Raw genomic sequence first — 20,807 nt, 5'->3', positions numbered from 1 at the left:
TTTTTTTCTGTCCGTTGTTTTGCTACGTCTATTTGCTACCCAGAAAGAAGCACTTTGGCGTGTACATATCGGAAAGAAAATGAACCAACACTTCCCGGAAACATTACAGCAGGGAAATACGGGAGGGGGGGAAAGAGAATTCCAACTTCCGACTTCCGGAGCGTATCCATTTCATACAACTTGGGCGTCTGTAAACCCGTGTTTTTGAAGCCTATTGCCACCCAAATTAAAATGAACTATCCCAACGGTGGTGCTTGGGCAGCGAAGCACAACGAGCGTAAGCAAACACAACGAAAAGCCCTAAAGTAGCCGCACATAATTGAGTTTGCTTTGCTGAGCAATGGTATGGCCGCAGCAGTTCCAGCTTAATGGACTGTCACCCAATAAACGGATCGTTTGAGTCTGACATGATAAATTACCGATAGTGAAACCGGTCCCGGTTGGCATGCAGCTGGCTTTCACTTTACTAGCGCCGGTATTGCACCGGATGTGAATTATTGAAACGTTGCGGATCAATGCCGTTCGATTATTCATCGCAATGTGCGCTAGATGCCTGCAGGAAAGCACACGGTAAGGAGAGAGCGCAGTGCAACAAAAAAAGGAAGCTTTGAAGTTACCAGTAAGGTAGATAAAAATGCATCCCGGGACGGTGTTTAAATTGCGATGCACAATTGATCAAACAAAAATTTGTGCTTAAAAGCATGAACATAAATCGAAACAACACAAATTCAATAACGCAACCCACCGCGTCGGAGTATAATGATTGGTGGTAGAACCAATAATCTAATTACTTCCACGGTCCTATGATATCGTGCGTTTTATTTGCTGGTTTTATAACAGGCTCGAGGTTTAAAATTAGTTTTCTGTTTATTAAATCAACCGATAAATTGGCTTTTTGAAAACAGGGAAATTAATTGGGTTTGTTACCTTTTAAAACCTTTACCACCAGTTTTTTTAATTAAAACAAAAATGTCATACGCTTGGAGGTGTTTTACAACCACTTAACCAGAATCAGCCACATTTTTAATTACAATATACTGTGGTTTGTTTTGTAATTTGTTTCTGGTTCAGCTTTTTTCGCTCCGTATTTACAGGGTTTGACGCGTTAATTGAAACCATTTCGAAATTCGTTTTAGTTTGAAGTGAAATGTGTAGGGAAAGTTGTAAAATATTTCCTTGATTTTAGATTATGTTTAGCAAAAGCATTTATGCGTTCCAACGCTTTCTCCGTTCTGTTAGAAACACAGTTGTGGCAGTTCACCAAATGTGTCAGTTGAGAAAGCTTTCCAAAGAATTCATTTTCAACATGATCCATATAGTGAGATTTTACTTTTACTTCCTACATATTACAACACTATTCAGTTCCATCTGAATAAAATCCAGGATGGGTTGCACTTTAACTACTACAGCTTAAATACCTTGAACAATAAAAGCTAACAACTTTAAAAGCTTGATAATATATTTTATTTCGATAAGCTTTTTTTTATAGGAAGAAGTGTTTTTTTACCTTTCAATAGTTTTGGTAAGATGAAATTGATTATCTACAAAGTATTCTACACTCGCTTAATATTCCTCTTAAACTTAAAAAAAGTCTGAAAATCTGGTCTGAGCTTTCTCACTTGAACTTGAAAACCCCTGTAATACGAAACTTAATATGACACCACGCATCGGGGGGGTGGTTTTCGTTTGTTTTCTTTTTCTTACGGTATTAACGGTGTAAAGTTTCAAAACTGCTTTTAATTAACATCATTTATTATCGTACATTGTAACACAAAACATTTCCCACCGCCGTCGCCGTGAGGATAGCGAAAAGCACACACATGTGCATGGAGGCTAAAAATATCTCACAGTCTAATGAGCACACGGGAAAAACTTTTCTCGTTAGTTATCATTAAATTTGTAAAACCATCTTTTGCGCCGAGCCCCTCCGTTTTCGGTTTGGTTTCACGGAAGGAACGGAAACGTGCAGCGAAACAGTGCACACAATTCGAAACGGGCCGTACATTCAGCGGGACTTTTAGTGGGCGTGAGCGATAGCGGCCGCCGGAAACGTGCGGAACAATGTGTCCATCAACCGCACACTGTTCCACCGGCGGTTCCGTAAGCCGGGGGTTGAGTTGACAGTTTGGCTGGAATGAAGGAAGTGGCCTGTACCGCATAGAAGGTTCAGTGCCGGTGAAAGTGTTGCTATCTTCACTTGAAAACTTATTCCTTATTACATTTATTGCCATCCTGCGCGGGAACGCCATTTTCCTTCACTCAAAACTGATGAGGGATATAAGTTTGTACCATTATCAGTGACGACACACATCAACTGGAGCCTGACGAAGAAATATTAAAGCTCTTCACTGGCTCACTGGCGGATAATAATTTGCTTATCATCTTTTTTACACACACACACACACACATCCGCCCACTTAATCTATTGCTTCGACCATATTACAAAGACATCCTTCCTTCGAATGATGACCGTGTGTGGCTCGGGGTGCTCTAACCGGTTGGGTTCCATTTCTTTGGCTGCTTAATTGTACGCTCTTGCAAACATTGACTTAAACAAGTTTTCCGGCCAATGCCGGCATGTGTCGACACGGCCGGGCATCGCCAATGATCCGAGGCTGATTTATCTTCTTTGGAAAATAATTTATCTCCACTCATGTGGCGGGTGAGTCGACGATGACGGCGACCACCGCCACCATCACCACCGCCGCAAAGACACGGAAAGGCTCTTGGCATAATCTTTTGCTTCGCTTCTTGGTGGCGAGCTGTGCTTTTGCGATGAAGTCAACGCGAAGAACGTGTGTGCCATCGAAGGACACGAACGCGTGACTGGTCGGTCGGTGGTCCGGGGGGGGTGGGACTTTGGGAAGAAAAAACTTCATAACCCATCTTTGGTGTGCTTATGAAGTGGTGTACCATGTAGCGCAGCTATATTCAGGCTTTGCCTCGGGCACCCGTGTCCTGGGGAAGGATGCGCCGGAATGCCGGTAGGTGGCCAAACCCGTTAATTATGCACGAACTATGTGAAGGACACGGAAGTGGTCCTTGCCGGTTCGGTTGATACAAGGTTGCCTGAAGTGGCTAAGGAATGGAGAGAGAAAGAGAGAGAGAGAGAGAGAGAGAGAGAGAGAGAGAGAGAGAGAGAGTGGGAAGGAAACAAGGGAAGAAAGCGTATCTACAGCATTACAACGCGTGTGCCCATACACCTCTGATGGTGACCCAGATACGGGTGTAGGTTCGGTTCGGTCCATCGTCGGGGTGTGGGTAATCCACGTTCAACCAAAACAGCTCCCGTTGGATCACGTGTGCTGCCGTTCAGACCTTTGGGGCAAATTTTGACTGCCTTCCATGCTTTTTCTCTAGCGAACACGTCCTGTAAAGCCTGGCCCTGTATTATTTAGGGACATGCCATTTACACAAAAAGGACCGCCCAACCACCTTGCGCTTTGCGTTGTCAAACCTTCCCTTCCGATTCCAAACTCAACGTGCAAATTGTTACAAAACATTTGTGACATTTTACCTCATCGAGTACCCATCGGCATCACCATCGTTGACGGGCTTTTATGCAGCCCATGCACTGTTCCACAACACAGCAAGGAATGAAAATCATTTCCAACAACCATCGTAACGGTTGGACCACGTAAAAGAAAAAAAATGGGGAAAAAACACGTTTCCATCCAGTGCAGGAGAGAGCCACCTCATTCAAGTACGCCTTTTCAGTGTGCATCGTTGTCGATAAATATTTTCTCCTGCAATATTATATATATCGATGCTATTTCCAGCATCCGAGCGCCACCGGTGGACGGTACATTCTTCGATGCACGCGCTCCGTTGGTATGGGTGAGCGCGTTATTAAAATGTTCCGTTTGCCTAGCAACGGCAGTATCGAACACATTGATCGGTTCGATAGCGCAAATAAAAAAAAGAAGTGTATTGAAAAGTGCACACCCATTTTGACATATAGCCCCAGTTGGGATGGTGTGCATACGTACAAGTTAGTCAACAGTTATTTCCACACAACCGCCTCTTTAATGAAGGGTAAAAGCAGCAATATCAATTTCCATGAATAATTTCTATGGCGAATAGGGAAAATTTAACACTAGTGTTGTTGAATAAATATTCAATAGTGCGTTTAACGGTATTATGATGAACTTTTATACTTATGGTTTCTTTACAACATGGATGTCATGTGAGATTCAGTGACCTTTATGCAGTTCCTAACGTCTTGAAGATGAGCAGATGTTCGACTTTGTTAGTGAGTTTTATGGTTCAACATTTGAGCATTGCGATTTAACTTATAATTCTGATTACTTCTAACAAATTAATCAACAAGATCATTTTTCCAAGGTTTTGAATATTCAAAAGAAAATCGAATACCTGAAACAAAGTTTCATCAGCTAAATATTTCTTCAAGTATCAGTTAAATGATTCAAATTTAGTAATTGATATATTATATGATTTTTCGATTTATTGAACGATCTGCAATAATTGAAGTTGTATGGTCCGGAGGTGTACAACTATACAGTTTTTATTTAGTTTAAATTTCTACAGAGTTGTACGACATTGTTTGAGTGTAAAGAACTTGTTTTATTATTGGTTTTATAAGACACTCACAGCCAATACAACCGAGTATGCCCGGGATAAGGCAAATTGCAAGGAGGAAATGCCTTGTAAAATTGTACACCACTCGACACTACGGTGTCGATAATACGGCTAAAGCCGTCATAATGTAAATATAAATAAATAAATAAATATTAGACACTCATCTATAATCTGTTTATAATAAAATCTGTAATAAAAAGACCAAGAGGGATGAAAGCTTGGTGTATTAAGCATAAGAATTCTATATTTAAGGGCGTAAAGTGAGTACCAGAATAGAAGTTGTTTCTCCGTAACACATACTACTAAACTATATTACAAGTGTGGACATCCATATCAAAACTCATACTGTTAGAGCTGCGACCCTCAAAACCAACGTACAATACAACCAGGAGATATCACACATTAAGATATTTCAGTTAGCTGTTAATATTATTTGCAAAAACTTTTATCGCCATAAAGGTCTAAAAAGCTCCATTTTGCTTGAAGTATCACAACTATTACTATTACTTAAAGATCCTCATCTTAATCTCGAGGTTATCCCAAGACTATGCATTTTATTCAGGATTTAATGCATGATATAAAACTTGAGTGAGTGAGTTAAGATCAATGGATTATTGTCAATAAATTTAAATTAAAAAAGCTCTCCTTAGTACAAGAAAGAACCTTCAGTTTGAAGAGATAGTTTAATAGAGATGAGATGCGCTTTTTCAATACCCCGAATTTCTAGTGTTTTTATGAAAATAACTTTCTACTTTTTTACCATTTCTTGGACCATATAGTTTGGTTATGGTCACAATTTTTGTAAATACCTTGTAGCATCGTATAAATATGAATAAGAATAACAAAGTCTCAACTATTGCATGAAATCCCTTAAAAATCCTATAATCATAAAGCAAGAAAAATCCGAACTCGAAACGAAAATGCTTAGAATAACATTAATCTTATAAATTCCCCTATTTATTTCCTTTTCGCCTGTATCCAGGATCCGTACTCAGCATGGATCACTTTAATGTTTTTACTCCACCTGTCAATCTGATTTTGGTTTAGCATTATAGACCATATCTTCCCATCGTTACCGGCGCAAAGTCGAAACGGTGGAAGCCTCTGCATATTCGGCCGAATAGATTTATCTTGCTATCAGAAAAATATGATTATTTTGGTAGTCCGGCTTACGATCTTCGTACCGTTTCCGGAACGGTGTTGGTGCCGGTAACACGCGACAGGCTCTATTTTCAGACAAAATGCTGACCAATGTTGGTAGCTTTGCAATGGCCGAAAAAGTACGACATTCTACAAGATAATCTCACACACGGTTCGGTTCCATTTTGTGCAGGACTATCTTTGCAAGAAAAAAAAATAAAACGACCACCACCATGAGATACGAATGTCACACAAACACACCTGGCATAATGCCTTGTCCTGCCACCGGTACTGATGTCTGATTTCCGTCCGCTTATGACGCATGGAAGTCGAACCGGAATGGAAAGTGTCCGTAGCATTGAACTGGTTTTGGGCGAAGAAGAAACATTATTTTCTTCTCTCGTTACTGACTTTGTTCTCCCGGCGCTTTCGTCCATTCTCCAAAAGGTACGCTCAATTTTCAAAACCCCACTTCCAGTGGACCCATCTTTCCGTTCGACCTGTTCGACGTACGAATGCGCCGATTCGAATGGATATTATTTATGGCCACCGTGCTTCACGAGCTACGAGTAACTAGGGCTTTTCGTTACTTGTTTTCATTGCTCTGCTGCTCTTTTTGCTCCGTCTGATTTATCCACCCGCTTACAAAAGCGAACCGCATTAGTGCTTCCGGTGCTGGTGGTGTCCTGTCGAATGGGCCCTTTTTTGTTGCCATCGATTGTGACGTGGTGCGGAACCTGTGCGCGGTCTGGCAGTTTTATGGGCAACGTTTTTTTTTTGGTATTCTATTCCACCATTCAGTGGTCGACGTGAACCGATTGGGAAATTCGTCGTTTTCGATAAATTGAACGCCGATGAAACGATTGTGGAAAATGATTAAACGTTCACCAGTGCTGGTGGTTGGCCGTATAATGTACTTTTTTTTTGTCTCCAGTGTACGTTTTAATGTAAAACCGGGGCGATTGATACTCGCAGCACGGTTTCCAAGGGAATGAAAGCTTTTTGTTAACGAAATAGAAGCCCTGAAGCTGCTGCGAATTGGAATGGTTTGGGACATTTTATGCATGGTTATAAAATATTTTGCTGGCGTGAGGTTTAGCACATTAAGTTCATTATTTGAATAGTTTCTACTATTACACATTAACTGCAGATATAAAACCCATTGACCGAGCTTGAAAATAAAAGATAAGTGAATCTTCTTGTACAAGGATAAAAGCTCGCATAGAAAAGATTACAAATGTCATATGCGAATAATTCGAATTGAGAGGATAATTATTACACTCCATGTTGTGTCGGGTGTTAAAAAATAAATAAGTCGGCTTGGAGAACACGAGGACTTTGTCCAAAGCTGACGAAAACCTTCTTAGCCGCGTTCGAGAGGTAGATTCTCAAATAGATTTTTGGTCCCGTATGTGTGGAAGAACAATATGATAGCTGTATGATTAGCGGATAGTAGACTCGCCAGTATTCAGTGGGCTGTTCATGTCATGAGAATGACACAGAACAACCCAGAAATCGTCGATAAAATACGACGAAATCTAACCGTGCGAACTCCATTTATTTACTTCATTTCAAGGTAAGTGAGTGCCTGGATGGACGGTCAAGGTTTATACAGTTTTCAGAAAACAGGTATTGAATATGGATGTATGAAAGAATATTGACTTTCAACATGATTCGTACTGTTTAGAAATTAATTTGAAATAATATGAGAACATAAAAAAGATACGGAACCATTTCTTGCAAAACACATAACTAACGCACAATTTCCAAATACAATCCAGGAAGAATATAATCTTCCAGAGAGACGACTGAAACGAACACCACGAATTAGGGAGACAAAAGAGATGACTCTGTTGGAAGTAGGAGGAATTCTTGTTTGTTTTAAAGACATATCCAATTAAAATTTAATAATTTCTTCCTGAAAAAGAAGGACACTAGTGTTGATACTATAAAAATCATGAATATTTTTGATAAAACTGTTAGCAAACAAAAGCAAAAGCGTTTTTTGTACAATTTTTTGTTCTTAAATCCAATATATACCAAATTCCAATATACATCGGAATTGTATGGAATTGTATTTATTCAATCTTCCAATGTATATACATTAGAAGATTGAATAAAATTTAAACGCTCTCGTTTAGTGTATCTTAAAGTATAGCACACCATTTTTCTTCGAAAAACCAAATTAAACTGGCAACACTGTTTATTTACATTCGGAAATCACGGGCACGAAAATTGTTAGCAATTTTAATGTGGACGCGTAACGTACAGCAACTGCAGTTGGCCACTACCTTCCGTGGCCCTTCCACTACCACAAACAACCGATAAAAATGATTGACTATCATGGGCCGTGGGCAAGTACGCTTTTAGCTTCGCACAAACTGTTAGACAATCTGTTCAAAAATACTGCCCCGGACCTTCCAGGAAGTGCTTCCTCATCGAGTGATCCTTCCAGGAACTCGGTTGGAAAAATAGAACGAATGTTAGAGAAAGACCGAGAGCGCGTGAGTGAATGTGAGAGTGAGAAGCTCTCGCTGCTTTGAATTTCCGTTTTTTGAGCACAATACCAATACACGGGAGCAATATTTAAATACAATTAATCTAAATAATGGTACAAAAATGTAGGATTTGCAAACGGAAAACCATTCAAACAACGCCAGCACATCTATAAGCACACTAAGCCCTGCCGGTTGTTAGCACGAAATTCTATAAGCTTTCGTGCCGCGTTCAACGTCTAGCGTACACGTTACTTTAATTATACAACCACACCCATTTAACGCCCCATAATGCGCCCGGTAGGATCAAGCTGTTTTGCCGAGGCTAATTGCCATGCACGGTATTAGGCGCATGCTGCAAAATACGATACATCTATTCAAATCCCTTTCGGATGCCGTTTCCGGTGTTCCCTTCCGGGTGAACCGTTCTGGCGTGACGGCACCCAGCAAACACTACGTTGCCGATGCGTTAAGCTGCTGTGAGGGGAGCAGGCCTCGGAATGGCTTGTGCCATTTCGTGAGCGCTATTCGATAATTGTCCCCCACATAATGTGGCTGGCTGGATCTGCGCTGATCCGAATGCAGAAAGCGATGACTTCCAGATGGTCTCACAATCGATAAAATCATCATTTTTGGGGTATGATGGTTGATTAAGACCCGCGCCGATTCCAAATTCGCTTCCCGCCACGAGCGTGACTGGTAACATCTGACTCCTATTGCCAGGAAAACCGGTATTCAGTCGATAGTCGATGTATTTTTGCACATCTTATTTCCGTAATCGCCGTGACAAACGTACGCCGGGATAGCATGCAGGTTGATAACACCGCCAAGACTCGAGGAGTTCACGAGTGTGCAAATTTGTTTTCGTTTCATGTTGGAAAGTTCAGGTTTTGAGGCGTACGGTGATATCCGTACGTCATCATCATGGGTCCCCATGAGCCGATGAGCTGCCGGGGATTATTGAACTCGAGCGTGCACATAATGGAGGGAAGCGGCACATATAAAACATTTAACCTGTCTGCCCGGTCGGTCGCGAGCTCAGTGCCCGTAACCTCAAGTGCTCTTAATCCAATTTGCACCAGATCCACTCATCGTGCGGTAAATTGACAGTTTTCCTTCCAACGAGCGAGGAGGTAGAAGGGACCACATTCAACTGGCAGCGACCATTGTGCAATGTGTGAAGAAAAATAAATGCATTCCAGATATGCAACAGCTAGTTTTGCTCCCCTACATCGTCTCTGTGGGAATAGAGCCATCGGTGGGTTGTACGATCTGGACTATCAGTGCTCCAGGGAAGTTGGCAGAATAACGAGCCTAAAGATCCATCTCAATTATCACGTATTCTACCAAAAAAAAAAAAAACCGGCAGCCAACCCGTGCCCCCGCTCGGAGGCTTTAGCTTGATAACAATTTCACGACTCGCAATCAATACTAATTACATTCGCTAGCGTTGGCCAACGGTTGGAGAAGGAACCGTATAATGAACAGGTGATACAGGTGTTTCGTTTCGGGTGACCTTTCGCACCCGAGTCGCCTTTTCCGATTAGCCATGGCGAAAGAAGCCAACGCTGGCTGGAGCATTTCTGCCCAGCACGAACGTCCAAGATTCGGTGTCCTACCGTCGGGACGGGACGTTAACATTTCCAATGGTGAAAGGCACTGCATTGACCAAAGCCTTCCCGGTGCGCCTTGTATACATTTTAATTAAGAGCTTTCTCCTGTTGTTCCGGTAGTGTTTCAATTATTTACGACACACCGACGGTCGAACGCACACGGGCGCACGTTACCATAGCAACGGTACAATCGAACCCAGGAAACCAGCGAATGGCATTGAGAAATGAGTTTTTCCCCGTAATCGATTTCCAGCAGATGAGTGTGTGTGTGTGTGTGTGTGGGGGGGGGGGGGAGGCGGGAAGGGGATTAATGTATGTTTGGTACCAGCTTCCCTGGAACGGGGTACCGTACCATTTTGACCTTAGCCTTAACCATTATTGACATTCACCTCGCAATAGGATGCCCCGCACAGTGTTTAGCTTTAGCCGTAGCTGGCAAACAACGGTACGGAACGTTGGAATGTGACACAGAATAAACAGAAATTCATTCCAACTAATGTACGGCAAAAGCCATCATTGAGGAAGGGAGAAGGAGAGTGAAAGAGTGAGACCTCCTCTAATGACATCCTGGTGATGGTAGAATGGTGCAGGGGTTGCTGTACAAAAAAGAAAAAAAAGTACAATAATGGAACCGTTGATCGAAATCTCCGTTCCGGAAGTGATGACGGGGTTTTCGCCTGCCTGCCCGACTCACCGTGCATGATTGCACATCGATTTAGCAGCGGTTTAGCCGACAGTACACACGGCACAGTAACACACCTGATGGGACAATGGAAAAGCCACACAGCATAGAGAAAAAGGTCAATACGAGCTGGACGCCATTTCGTTTTGTGCGTCCCCCATCCCACCCCATTCCGACGTGACCAATCGGTTGGAACAACTAATGGTTCAGTGGGTCGTGGCCGGTTATGGTTAAGAACTGGGCGCTTTCTTTTTTTCAGTCTCCTTTATAAGGTAATGAGGCTGTTTGTTAACTTTATATGTGCTGATTGTTGGGGGTTTTTCTTTTTTGCGATTATAACTGTTTGCGCACTCGTCTCACTCAATGCTAATGGAGCCCTTTTGTGATGCTCGGCAGTGGCAGGGAAGAGAATTAGTCGATGTGGTGCTAGCGTGCGCCTGACTGGACGGAGATTAATGATGTGTACGGGGATAAATAGCACTTTTGCTGCGCGTCCTTTTTCTGGCCGGAACATATGTAGCGAGAGTGGCGTTACATGTTTTAGTGTCGGTTTCCTTCACATTGGCATTACTGGATAAATTGAGTGCGAAAAGACTATTGGGGCTGGGGGTTTTAAGGGGAAAATAGCACTAATTGTGCATATTGGTGGTGCATTTCGCCTTTTTTTGAAATAAGAATAAAAGAGTGATTTTTTTTCTGCCTAAAGAAGCTTCGTAGCTTCTACGACTTACTTTATGTTAATGGTTACCATTTTCGTTGAAGTTCTTCTTTGAACACGATCCATCTCATGATAAACTTGCCTTAATTTTACCACAAACTCTAATGGAATTTGCACCTTGTTGTTGATTCAGAAGAATATTTGAATAATGTTGAACACATTATTGCAATTTTCTTTGAGAGGTTTGTGCCATACTTTAAGTTTTAAATTATACTCCAAGAGCTGAAAAGACTTCCAAATATTTATAACCTATTACCATTATGCTACGAACAATGCAAGAGAGCTCGCAACTCCTATAATCTGAGTTCTGTTATGACAATTTTGCATCAATAGAAACAAATATTGGCAGGTCGCAATCAGGCAGATATTTAACATCTCTCATATCTCATCAATTTAAGTCCCAAACTCCATCTTTTGGCTTATTAAAACTCATTGCATGAGTATGTCCGTCCATGAGTCGCATTGTTCTGAGAGGTTTGCTGCTCTAGGACATAATCGATAAATAATATTGTTTTAGTATCAGTAGTAGAACATCGTTAATTAAGCAGATTTCAGATTAACCGTCAGGTGGATAATATCCGTAAGCGGAATTTAAACACACTGCATAACTGTGCCCAACCTCAACATCGCAATTGTTAACGGGTATATAATAAGGACTTGCAGTAAATAGCTGTAAGTCCCCAGTTATCCGTGGAACTCGATAAACCGTCGATGACGCGCGTGGGTTCGTAAGTCCCTGAATAATTGATATTTTACTGTAATTGAAAAATATGTATTTGCCTCGTATAAAAGAGGTTTGTTGCTGCAGAAGAGGAGGGATTCGAACCCCGACCTTCAGTATATAAGACCTAAAGCGAAGCCCCACCACCTCTCTCATTCGTTAAAGCAAAAACGCTAATAAAATCCTACTAAAACTTTTCATTGCCAAGGAATAAGCATTTTTCAAGCTCAAACTGCACAAAAAAACGCCTAATTTTATGCAACCTGCATGAATTATGAATTGTCGCATTACTTTTCTGCATCCCAACGGGTGGAGTGCATTTATATGCTAAAGTGCACCGTACCTTGGCAGTGCCAAACCGCAAGATTGCATTCTTGCTAAACGTACAGCAACTAACTTTGCTAACCCGCCCTCCCAATCGTCTTGGCAAACCAACCATCTTCTGAATACGGAACCATAGTTTTCCATACATATTTTCACTTGAGATTCAAATTGAATTCCGTGACTCGGTGTTTCTTCGCTCTTATCGGTACCAGCAGCTGTACCCAGGCCCCCCGGGTGTCACATTCTGAACGAACCCCGTTTTTTTGCACTCACTCCACAAACATCCAACAGCACACTCTCCGATGGCGTGATGTGAAAAGTGTCGCCTTGTTGGATTCCTTTCATTCTCGGTTTTTTTTTTATTTTTCGTTCCTTCCACGGTGAACTGTGTCCACTCTCACCGAACGACCCGATTAAGGGGTTGGGTTCCCCATTTGGGAATTTCAATCCCGTTCGGTAGAAACAAACGCAATCGAACTGAACGAGGGACATTCCGACGTAGATTGAAAATAAACACCGATCTGATGAACCGATGAAAATTTGAATCTAATTTTAATTAAAACAATCTCCCCGGGCCGATCGGTCGAACGTACCCCGGTCCGGGCACGGAACCATCTTAACTGGCGATGAACAGCACGGCAGGATTTCGGAGGGGGAATTCGGAAGGGGACAGTTTTTTTTTTGGTTTTTGGTTTGTCCAACCTCCTATTAACTCGAATCATTCTCGTCTGTTTCGAATCCGATTACGACACCATAAAGAATACGGGCGACACTGGACACTGGGAGGTTTCGCAATGGGACCCTTTACAAAGTGCGCTAGTGGCAAAAATCAATTTATTGATTTTGGGGACTGCCTAAGTGTTTTCTGTGCGTTTGTTTATTTAATGAATATAAAACAAGTACCAGAATTTTGCTTTTCATCAGCAAGGCTAGCGGGGGACAATAGCCGATGCTGGTCGGGATTCAATTAAAAATGGACAAAAGACCTAACACACTGAACCTTCTGGGTTATGCCCATACAGAGGCGGTGTAATATTTTGTCTTTCATCATGTCCATTTTGATGCCTGACGTTGTAAGTAGTGATGGGAAATGTTGAAACGAAACGAAATTGATTTACTGATTAAACACTGATTAAATAAGCTCGATGTTGTTTGTTTCTTATTTCATGTCGTTTTGTTCATTTCATTTCTTTAGTAACTTTTCCGTTCCGTTGCATTCTTCGCATTATTTTCCCGATCTTTTTTCATGATTTTTATTCATACAATTCTTCGTAACTTTTATTATTATCGTTTCTTTACGATTATTTTACTTTCTTTTTTGGTGCTTTCACTACCATTTCACTCATTTTCGTCTTGTTTTATGCTTATTCTTTTCTTTTCCGTTCTTTACACTTATTTATTTTGTTTGTAGTTTCTTTTAATTCCTGTTGTTTTAGTTTTATCCCCTTTTCTCCAGTCCTTTTGTGTTCCTTACCATTATTTTTATTCCTTTTCTTCACACAATAATCCTTTTCTTTTCGTTACTATTGTTTGTTTCTGCTTTTTTCATTATTTTTCCGTTCATTTTTTGTTAAATCAAAAACTGTTATTCAAATAATCGTTAAGAATAATAAGTTTTATTAACTTTCTCCTGCTCTGATTTATTCAATAACATTTATTTTATACTAACTTTAGCTTCAACGAGTAAAAAAACTTAAATCGTGTTCCGATCATGCCATTTAAAAAAAAGGAACAAACCATCATTCCGATTTGCCCATCACTAGTGAGTGGTAAACTTTCCCCATCGTTCTAGCACTCATACGCACGATGATAAATAAATAAATAAATGCAAATTGCCTTTTTATGTTCCATTTTTAATAAATTCAATAAAGCACTCACTTCGTACTTTTAGTTTCGGCTTTAAAATGCACGCTCGTTCTTGCTCGGTGGCACGTATCGTTTAAAGTACCATGCGTCTCCATTACACGAAGTGCGAAGCAAACCCGAAACCAGCGGGTTGAATATCACCTTTAACGGAGCATTTAAAAACAAGCTCCCATTGCTGCGACACGCGCTGGCCCAATATGGCAAAAACAGTTCTGCGGAAAGTAATCGCTTGCCTTGCTTTTCCCAAGCGTACTGTTGGGTCGCGGAATGAGATGCTGGGAATCGCTACACCCGTCTTATCTTTGCCGACTGTATCACAACACCGCACATGAAATAGTATCATAAAGAGCAATGGGATAAAACCGTACGTGATGGTGCAGATGGTGCAAATAGCACGAACGGGATAAACATTATGCGAATTCCCCCCGGTCGGAATAGTTTGCCCGTTAAAGGGAAGCTGTAATGGAAAGTTGGTTTGTTATCAAGCACATGCCCAAAATGATCATCAAAACGTTGGAAGCTCTTTCCAGCAAAAGGGCAAAAATTCAGAAATTAAATACTATTAACGCAATCATGCTTGTTGGTTTCCCAATAACAGTCTGCCACAATCTAATTATCGTCCTTAACGATGACGAAACGGTACATGGAGCTGCCACAGCGCAAATGCCAGTCGTGGGGAATGTAGGTCAAGGGCGGTGGCGTAGTACGGGTACGATTAAATGTAGCCTTCACTCCCGTTTGCTGGCTCTCCCCGAGAGGGGAGGGGCAATCAAGCCACCTACGGTCGGTACATTCAACCGTAACCGGATTTTACATGCTATCGACATTAGTTTCATCTTTGTGCTCAGCCGAACATGACTGATTGAAGCGTCCGGCAGGCGAATTGTCGCCGATCGATTCACTAACGGCACTAATCAGTGTTGGTTGCGTCATACATTGCCACGCTTCATGCGCTCGGTGTAAATTCGCTCAATCACTTGTACGACTTCCAGTCTGACAAGCACGATGAGGCCGATTCCGGGGAGGCTTAGTCCATATCCCGGGTGAGATTGCAAAGTCCTAAAGCCGGCTGAGCGGAGCTGAGGGAGAAAAAAAATGCTACTCCACAGCACTGGGAACGTCGTTGAAGGTGAAGGGAAGTGAACCAGCCCATAAGCCAAGTGTGGGCGATCGATCGACACGCCGCTGCTTACAGGTGGGCGAGGTAACCGTACCGTGCTTAAAAACCTTGGGTGATAAAGAGCAGGGAAAGTGACAGTGAGATAGAACCGTTCAACCAGCACTTCCGCTAACCTTCCGCCCGACGGACAAATCCTTTCCACATGCCGGGCAAGTCCATCGGGCAAGTTTTCTTGCCTATTCGCATCCCAGGTAGACCCGTAGACCCGTTCCGTTCGCTAAGCTACCACAAATTGCAATTACAGGCTGCCATTATGTTTGTCAAGCCCCCAGGATGTGGATGAAAAATGTTCACAACACGACCGAAGGCAGATGCACCCGGGGAAAACGAGTGACGCGAAGGGCCGTCTGTGGACGGCTAGACGGGTGACATATTGGCAAATGGTGAATCCCTAAGCCCTGCTATGCCCTGCTATGGCCCAATATCATTCTACCGCACATTCGAATCGGTTGCCCCATTCGCTCACTCCCTTCGGTCGACAAAGGAAGGAAACTCGCTTTTTAATACCACTGCCACAGTGTCGCTACGTTGATTTATCGATTTCAATAAAAAGGATTACTCCGTGGGATCAGTATGCCGCAAAAAAAACGGGGACTGTTGTGTTGCTGTTGTGGGATTGTAAATGACTGTACCATTTTGTCATTGACGAATCCGCAAAACCGATACGTATGGAACACGCAAACGGTAATGGAGCGCGGTTTTGCGATAGAAAGGTAGACGGGCCTAATTGGACAGAAGGATGCACAAACCACATGCTTACAACGAGTCTTCAAACGATGCAAGGCCAATCGTCTAGCGGCAACGGGTTTGCACTGGAACTGGTTATACGACATTTTTGTCCAACCACCTGGCACCAGCTATTAGTGGCAGCAACAGAAGACCAGTTCTTTGACCCATATACTCCATCATGCAACAATATGTTGCATGTGTTGTGTACCGTGTGGTCAAGGTATCGCTCACGTGGGTGACTGGTTGCCAAGACCGAGCGAAATAATTTGCTCAAGTGCAGCGTCCAGCGATGGCACGTGGCCAACGGATATTGCAGAACAGACAGGCGGCATGTTGTTTTCAATTACTGATATTTTTTCCCTGTCCGAAGTCCGTAAAGAAACATGAATAATTCTGCACAACAAAGCTGAGGCAGTTTGTTTTTAATTGAACGGCCGGGGCTAGTTTTACCTTTGACGCACTTGAACGACAATGGAATGCTGTGTATATTGTCTGCAAGTCATAGAAGACTCACAGAGAGATCCGAATTCCATTAGTCATCTGCCAAAAATAATGGATGACTACCAATACAACGAAAGAAACGTCAATAGTTGTTCTTCGAAAGCGGTTACTTATGGGAGTTACCATGGTGGATACCCTTATGGTATATCAGCACGATAATGTTTCTCTTCACGTGTCGAACTTAACTGGGAGACCTAGGAAACTATGAGAATCACCATGGAAATGTGGGTTTTTTATGCTCTCCTGCTCTTGCTCTACCACTAGACTGTCTGAAGTACTTTTAACACGAAGTTGGATGGAATTCTTTAGCTCTTGAGGGAATAGAGTAATTCAAGAAAGATAGAGTTGAGTTTGATATTTTCAGGCAAACACCGATAGAATACCCTAGAAACGTTCACAAAAAACGTCACTAACGACGACACTAGTAGGCATGACGAAGGATATCTTTAGGACATCCTGTTGGAAATTGGTAGGAATCACGAAGACAAACTTGTAAGATGAATGTTCCTCCTGAGCGATGGAGACGTTTCGCAGTTGGAGTGATTCAAAGGCAATGGCTTTCCTAATCTGTCCGTCAACAATTCTTTACATTTAGTCAACGCCAGAGAAAGCGGATGGAAACATTTCTCGAGACTCGATCACAGCGATCAACGGATGAATCACTCCTAGATCGCATCTAAAACGGGAAGTTTGCGGCTTCACTAGAAGAAGATTTCCTTGAGAGATAGCAGACTGAAAAATCGATCTTATGGGAACTCCTACAGCCGATGACATCGTGAATGACGATTTTACATAAGGCATAGAAAAGAATAGAACATTCCAACCAGCAACACTAGTAGGGAGAATCTGATTTAGATTCATTAACCTGAATTATTTTTTGACCTGAATGAATGAATCTCAATCTGTATTCCAAAGAATCATGAATCCTCCAAGATTTATGACCTCGGCCTCGGTCATCAATAGCCAAAAATGGTCTCAAATACCGTTTCGCTTGAGGCCTCTAAGGGGCAAGATTAGCTCCTGCTCTGAGGATTCATGAATGTGTTGAAAGTCGATCCCTGATTTGAATGACTCCTCACTGAAGATACATCAAGCAGAATACCAGAAGATACCCAAGAGTCCGAAGTCTAAGAAGCTTCTTCATGCAAGAAATTGTTATGACGTTATGTTCGATCACTTCCATACTGCGTAAGAATGAATGAGTGAGTTAAATCTTAGTGATCAGTGGGATAATTCATACCTTCTTCAAGAGTTCTTAGGATTTATTTGCGAGAGAGTAAACTCAGAGAAGGCTTGTTCACTTATTGGGTTATAACTTTTTGCGGTCACAGAGAATGCGTAGAGATTGGAAATAAAGAATTATAAAGTAGCCAAGAGTCAAATGAATCATTCATAAGTAAGTTGCTCTCCAACTTCAACCTAACCAGGTTATGCTAGGAAAGAACTTGAAGGACAACAGAGTTAGACAAAAATAAAAGAATTGCAAATGAAGGATAACCGAGAGAGCCATCTCGTAAATAGCTAAAATAAAAAAAAATGAAGTTGAAAATATTTCCTTCATAACAAATTTAATAAATAAATCTCTTGCAGCGCTGCAATTGAATTACAAAACCAATTAGTTTTTCCATTTTATGACCGGTTCGGCATTGGCAACGCCGACAGACAATAGTTTCATGTCCTTTTGTTGGTGCCGTTTTACGTTCTTCCACCAATGTCACGATGTCCTGGCACCCCGGACTACGGTGACACCGAGCACCAAACAAACTTCTTCGTGGCGAATTGAAATGAAATTTGCATTGACAACGTTTGCGCAACAATTCATAAGCCCGTCACGTTTTGTGGCCACCGTCATTTACAACTTCACAACCCGATGCGTCACTCTCGCTGGTGGAGGGAGTTCCACAGATTTGCTTCGAGTGCGATGGAAAACGATCCATAGGAAATGGGAAGTTTTAGGGTGTGTCACGGTGGGAGAGTATTGTATATTGTACACCGTTTGGGACAGATTGACGGGCAACGCTATAGCATGAATATGTTACTTCTAAAACCGACACGGAATGGGTGGAAACACACGCCTGCAAGCATTACCATAACCGATAAATCATTGCATGCGAGGCAGGGAATCGTTCACACCACCGGTTTGTGGCACTACAAGTGGTGCACAATCTGGTCCTCATGCGATTGGTTGCTTTATAGTTTATAGCGATAAGTAAAGGAAACACCGGGCCAGAAGAAGCGCTAGCTGAAGTAAGACGAAGAGAAACATTAAGGGTTCACAGTGCAAACGAGACAATACGCGCCTGGTGTGTGGCTAGTTGGCTTTTAGTACATTTTTATTTCCACCCAACAGTTACAATCTCTCAAACTTATCATTAAAATCTTGCCTTTTCCGGTTTCGTTGCCCTGATCATTTTATTCTCCTTTTCCATCGCATGAAGCTATCGACCGTCCGTTTTTTAGCATTCGTAGCTTTATGTGCGATTTGTGCATTTGGTTGTTAAAATTTTGCTTCAGGTTTCGCTTCTGCAAAGCACGGTATAGCTCGGTCACGAAGCAGCTACGCCAAAAATCGATACGATGACAACAACCAACCAGCACTAGAACGCCGCCTCGGAAGCTCGTCGCATCACTCGCGTCCCTTTTGTGTTTTGTATTCTGTACGGACCGCAAGCTCACTGATAGTAAAGCTCGATGTTCATACCGTCGTGAATTTCGTAGTCCGCCAACTTGATATTGTCCTTATATATAGTGTACCACTTTTTCAGCACTATCTTGTCGTAGCGCGTACCGGTCTGGGCAGCGATCAACTTTTTCAAGTCGCCAATGGTATCGTCCGGGTTGCACTTCACGCGCACCTTCTTGCCCAACCGATCGTTGCACGTGATTTCCAGCATCGTGGCTTTATTTATCGGGCTGGCAAAGAAAAGGTAAGAGAAAATAGGCGCCGGCAAATTAGAAAAAACTGCACCACGGACGCGTTTTAATTCGTTTGTTTCGGTGCGTTTTCTGCGCTGGCGATTGAACTATGCTGCTGGGGCGAACGCGGTATGTAAACAAAACAGTACGGTGCGCAAATGTCAAATCTGACGTTAGACAAGGGGCGCGCCGTGCGGTCACGCGCGGTTGACGTTTGATGAAATGAATTTTATCAAACGATCCGACTTTTGGCAATGTAATTGTTTTACATGATTGTTTGTGGTTGGTTTTCAAATTCAACAGGTAAGTGATTGCTTTATTAGACATTTTCCAAGAATATTTGGATACTTCGACAAAGGAAAGTTTCTTTATTCAATGAAAATTTTCAAATCGGTAATGGCATCATTCATTTTCCATCCGTATTTAATTAATCTGTAGCAAACATTCTGTATTAACTTTTCTAGGTAGAATAAAGGCAATCGGAAAATAACTTAATCTAGATAACGATCTGGGTGCTATGTAATAACTGAGAGAGATTGAGAGGAATCCTTTCAAACGGTCCACACACAACGGGCTCCAAATCGATCGAGTGTTATTTACATTTCTTCCTGAAAGTTTAAAACAACCTACAACGCACGCCTTAGAAGAGCGTTATGTGAGCGTCGCAGATGCTTTTGCTTTGCGAAGGGGTTTTTGCAATTTGCCAAATTATTCATGAGCGAATGAGATTTTCATCGCATTAGGGGTTTTGATAATTTGATAACCGATGAAATGGTTTCCAAAGTAAATAAAGCATACACATGTGCTCCGGGTACAACTTTTTGATAAACAACTTCCCATGCAAGATGAACAATGTAGAGATATTTGTTATTGTACACTAAAAGTGCATTACTCTCCTTGGACAACACTATCATGTAGCTTCTCATCGGTGGTCGCATGGTTCAACAAAATTTAAATTCCATTCACCATAAACACCAGCTTGCCCTCGGTGTGGAGCTACAGCAATAACCTCGCCAGGAAGAGCAACAAAAAATAGCCAGAAGAAAAACAGGACAATCTGTTTATCGTCGAAGAATAAGGTACCGAGCCGGGGGCGAGAGGTTTTCGCACGGGAAGAAAAACAAAATATTCTGCCCCAGATAATGCACGGACGGTAAAAAACAAAAACACACCACTCTGTTTGTGGGAATGAAATGCTGCTCCGTTATACGTACAATCCATCTTAGGGACCCTTTGTGCGAAGGAACTGGCACCAGATAATTTTATTCATAAGCGCCCGTCTCTATGCAAATGGTCACATTTAGGGAGGGCCTCCATGAAACG

General features: G+C 42.1%; 2 protein-coding genes across 2 annotated transcripts in view; both read right to left on the bottom strand.

Moving 5' to 3' along the window:
* The window catches only part of LOC128299854 (neuromodulin), a 69,561-nt gene that overhangs the window by 45,381 nt on the left and 3,373 nt on the right, over positions 1-20,807 (bottom strand). The window lies entirely within an intron of this gene.
* LOC128299855 (ubiquitin-like protein 5) lies at positions 18,884-19,610 on the bottom strand. Its single transcript, XM_053035975.1, has one exon. The coding sequence runs from the start codon at positions 19,460-19,462 to the stop codon at positions 19,241-19,243; it is 222 nt and encodes a 73-aa protein (XP_052891935.1). The 5' UTR covers positions 19,463-19,610; the 3' UTR covers positions 18,884-19,240.

The sequence above is a fragment of the Anopheles moucheti genome, chromosome 2 (assembly GCF_943734755.1).
Source record: "Anopheles moucheti chromosome 2, idAnoMoucSN_F20_07, whole genome shotgun sequence".
Taxonomy (NCBI): domain Eukaryota; kingdom Metazoa; phylum Arthropoda; class Insecta; order Diptera; family Culicidae; genus Anopheles; species Anopheles moucheti.
Note: the sequence above shows the minus strand (reverse complement) of the source record. Positions and strands in the feature narration are given on the sequence as shown.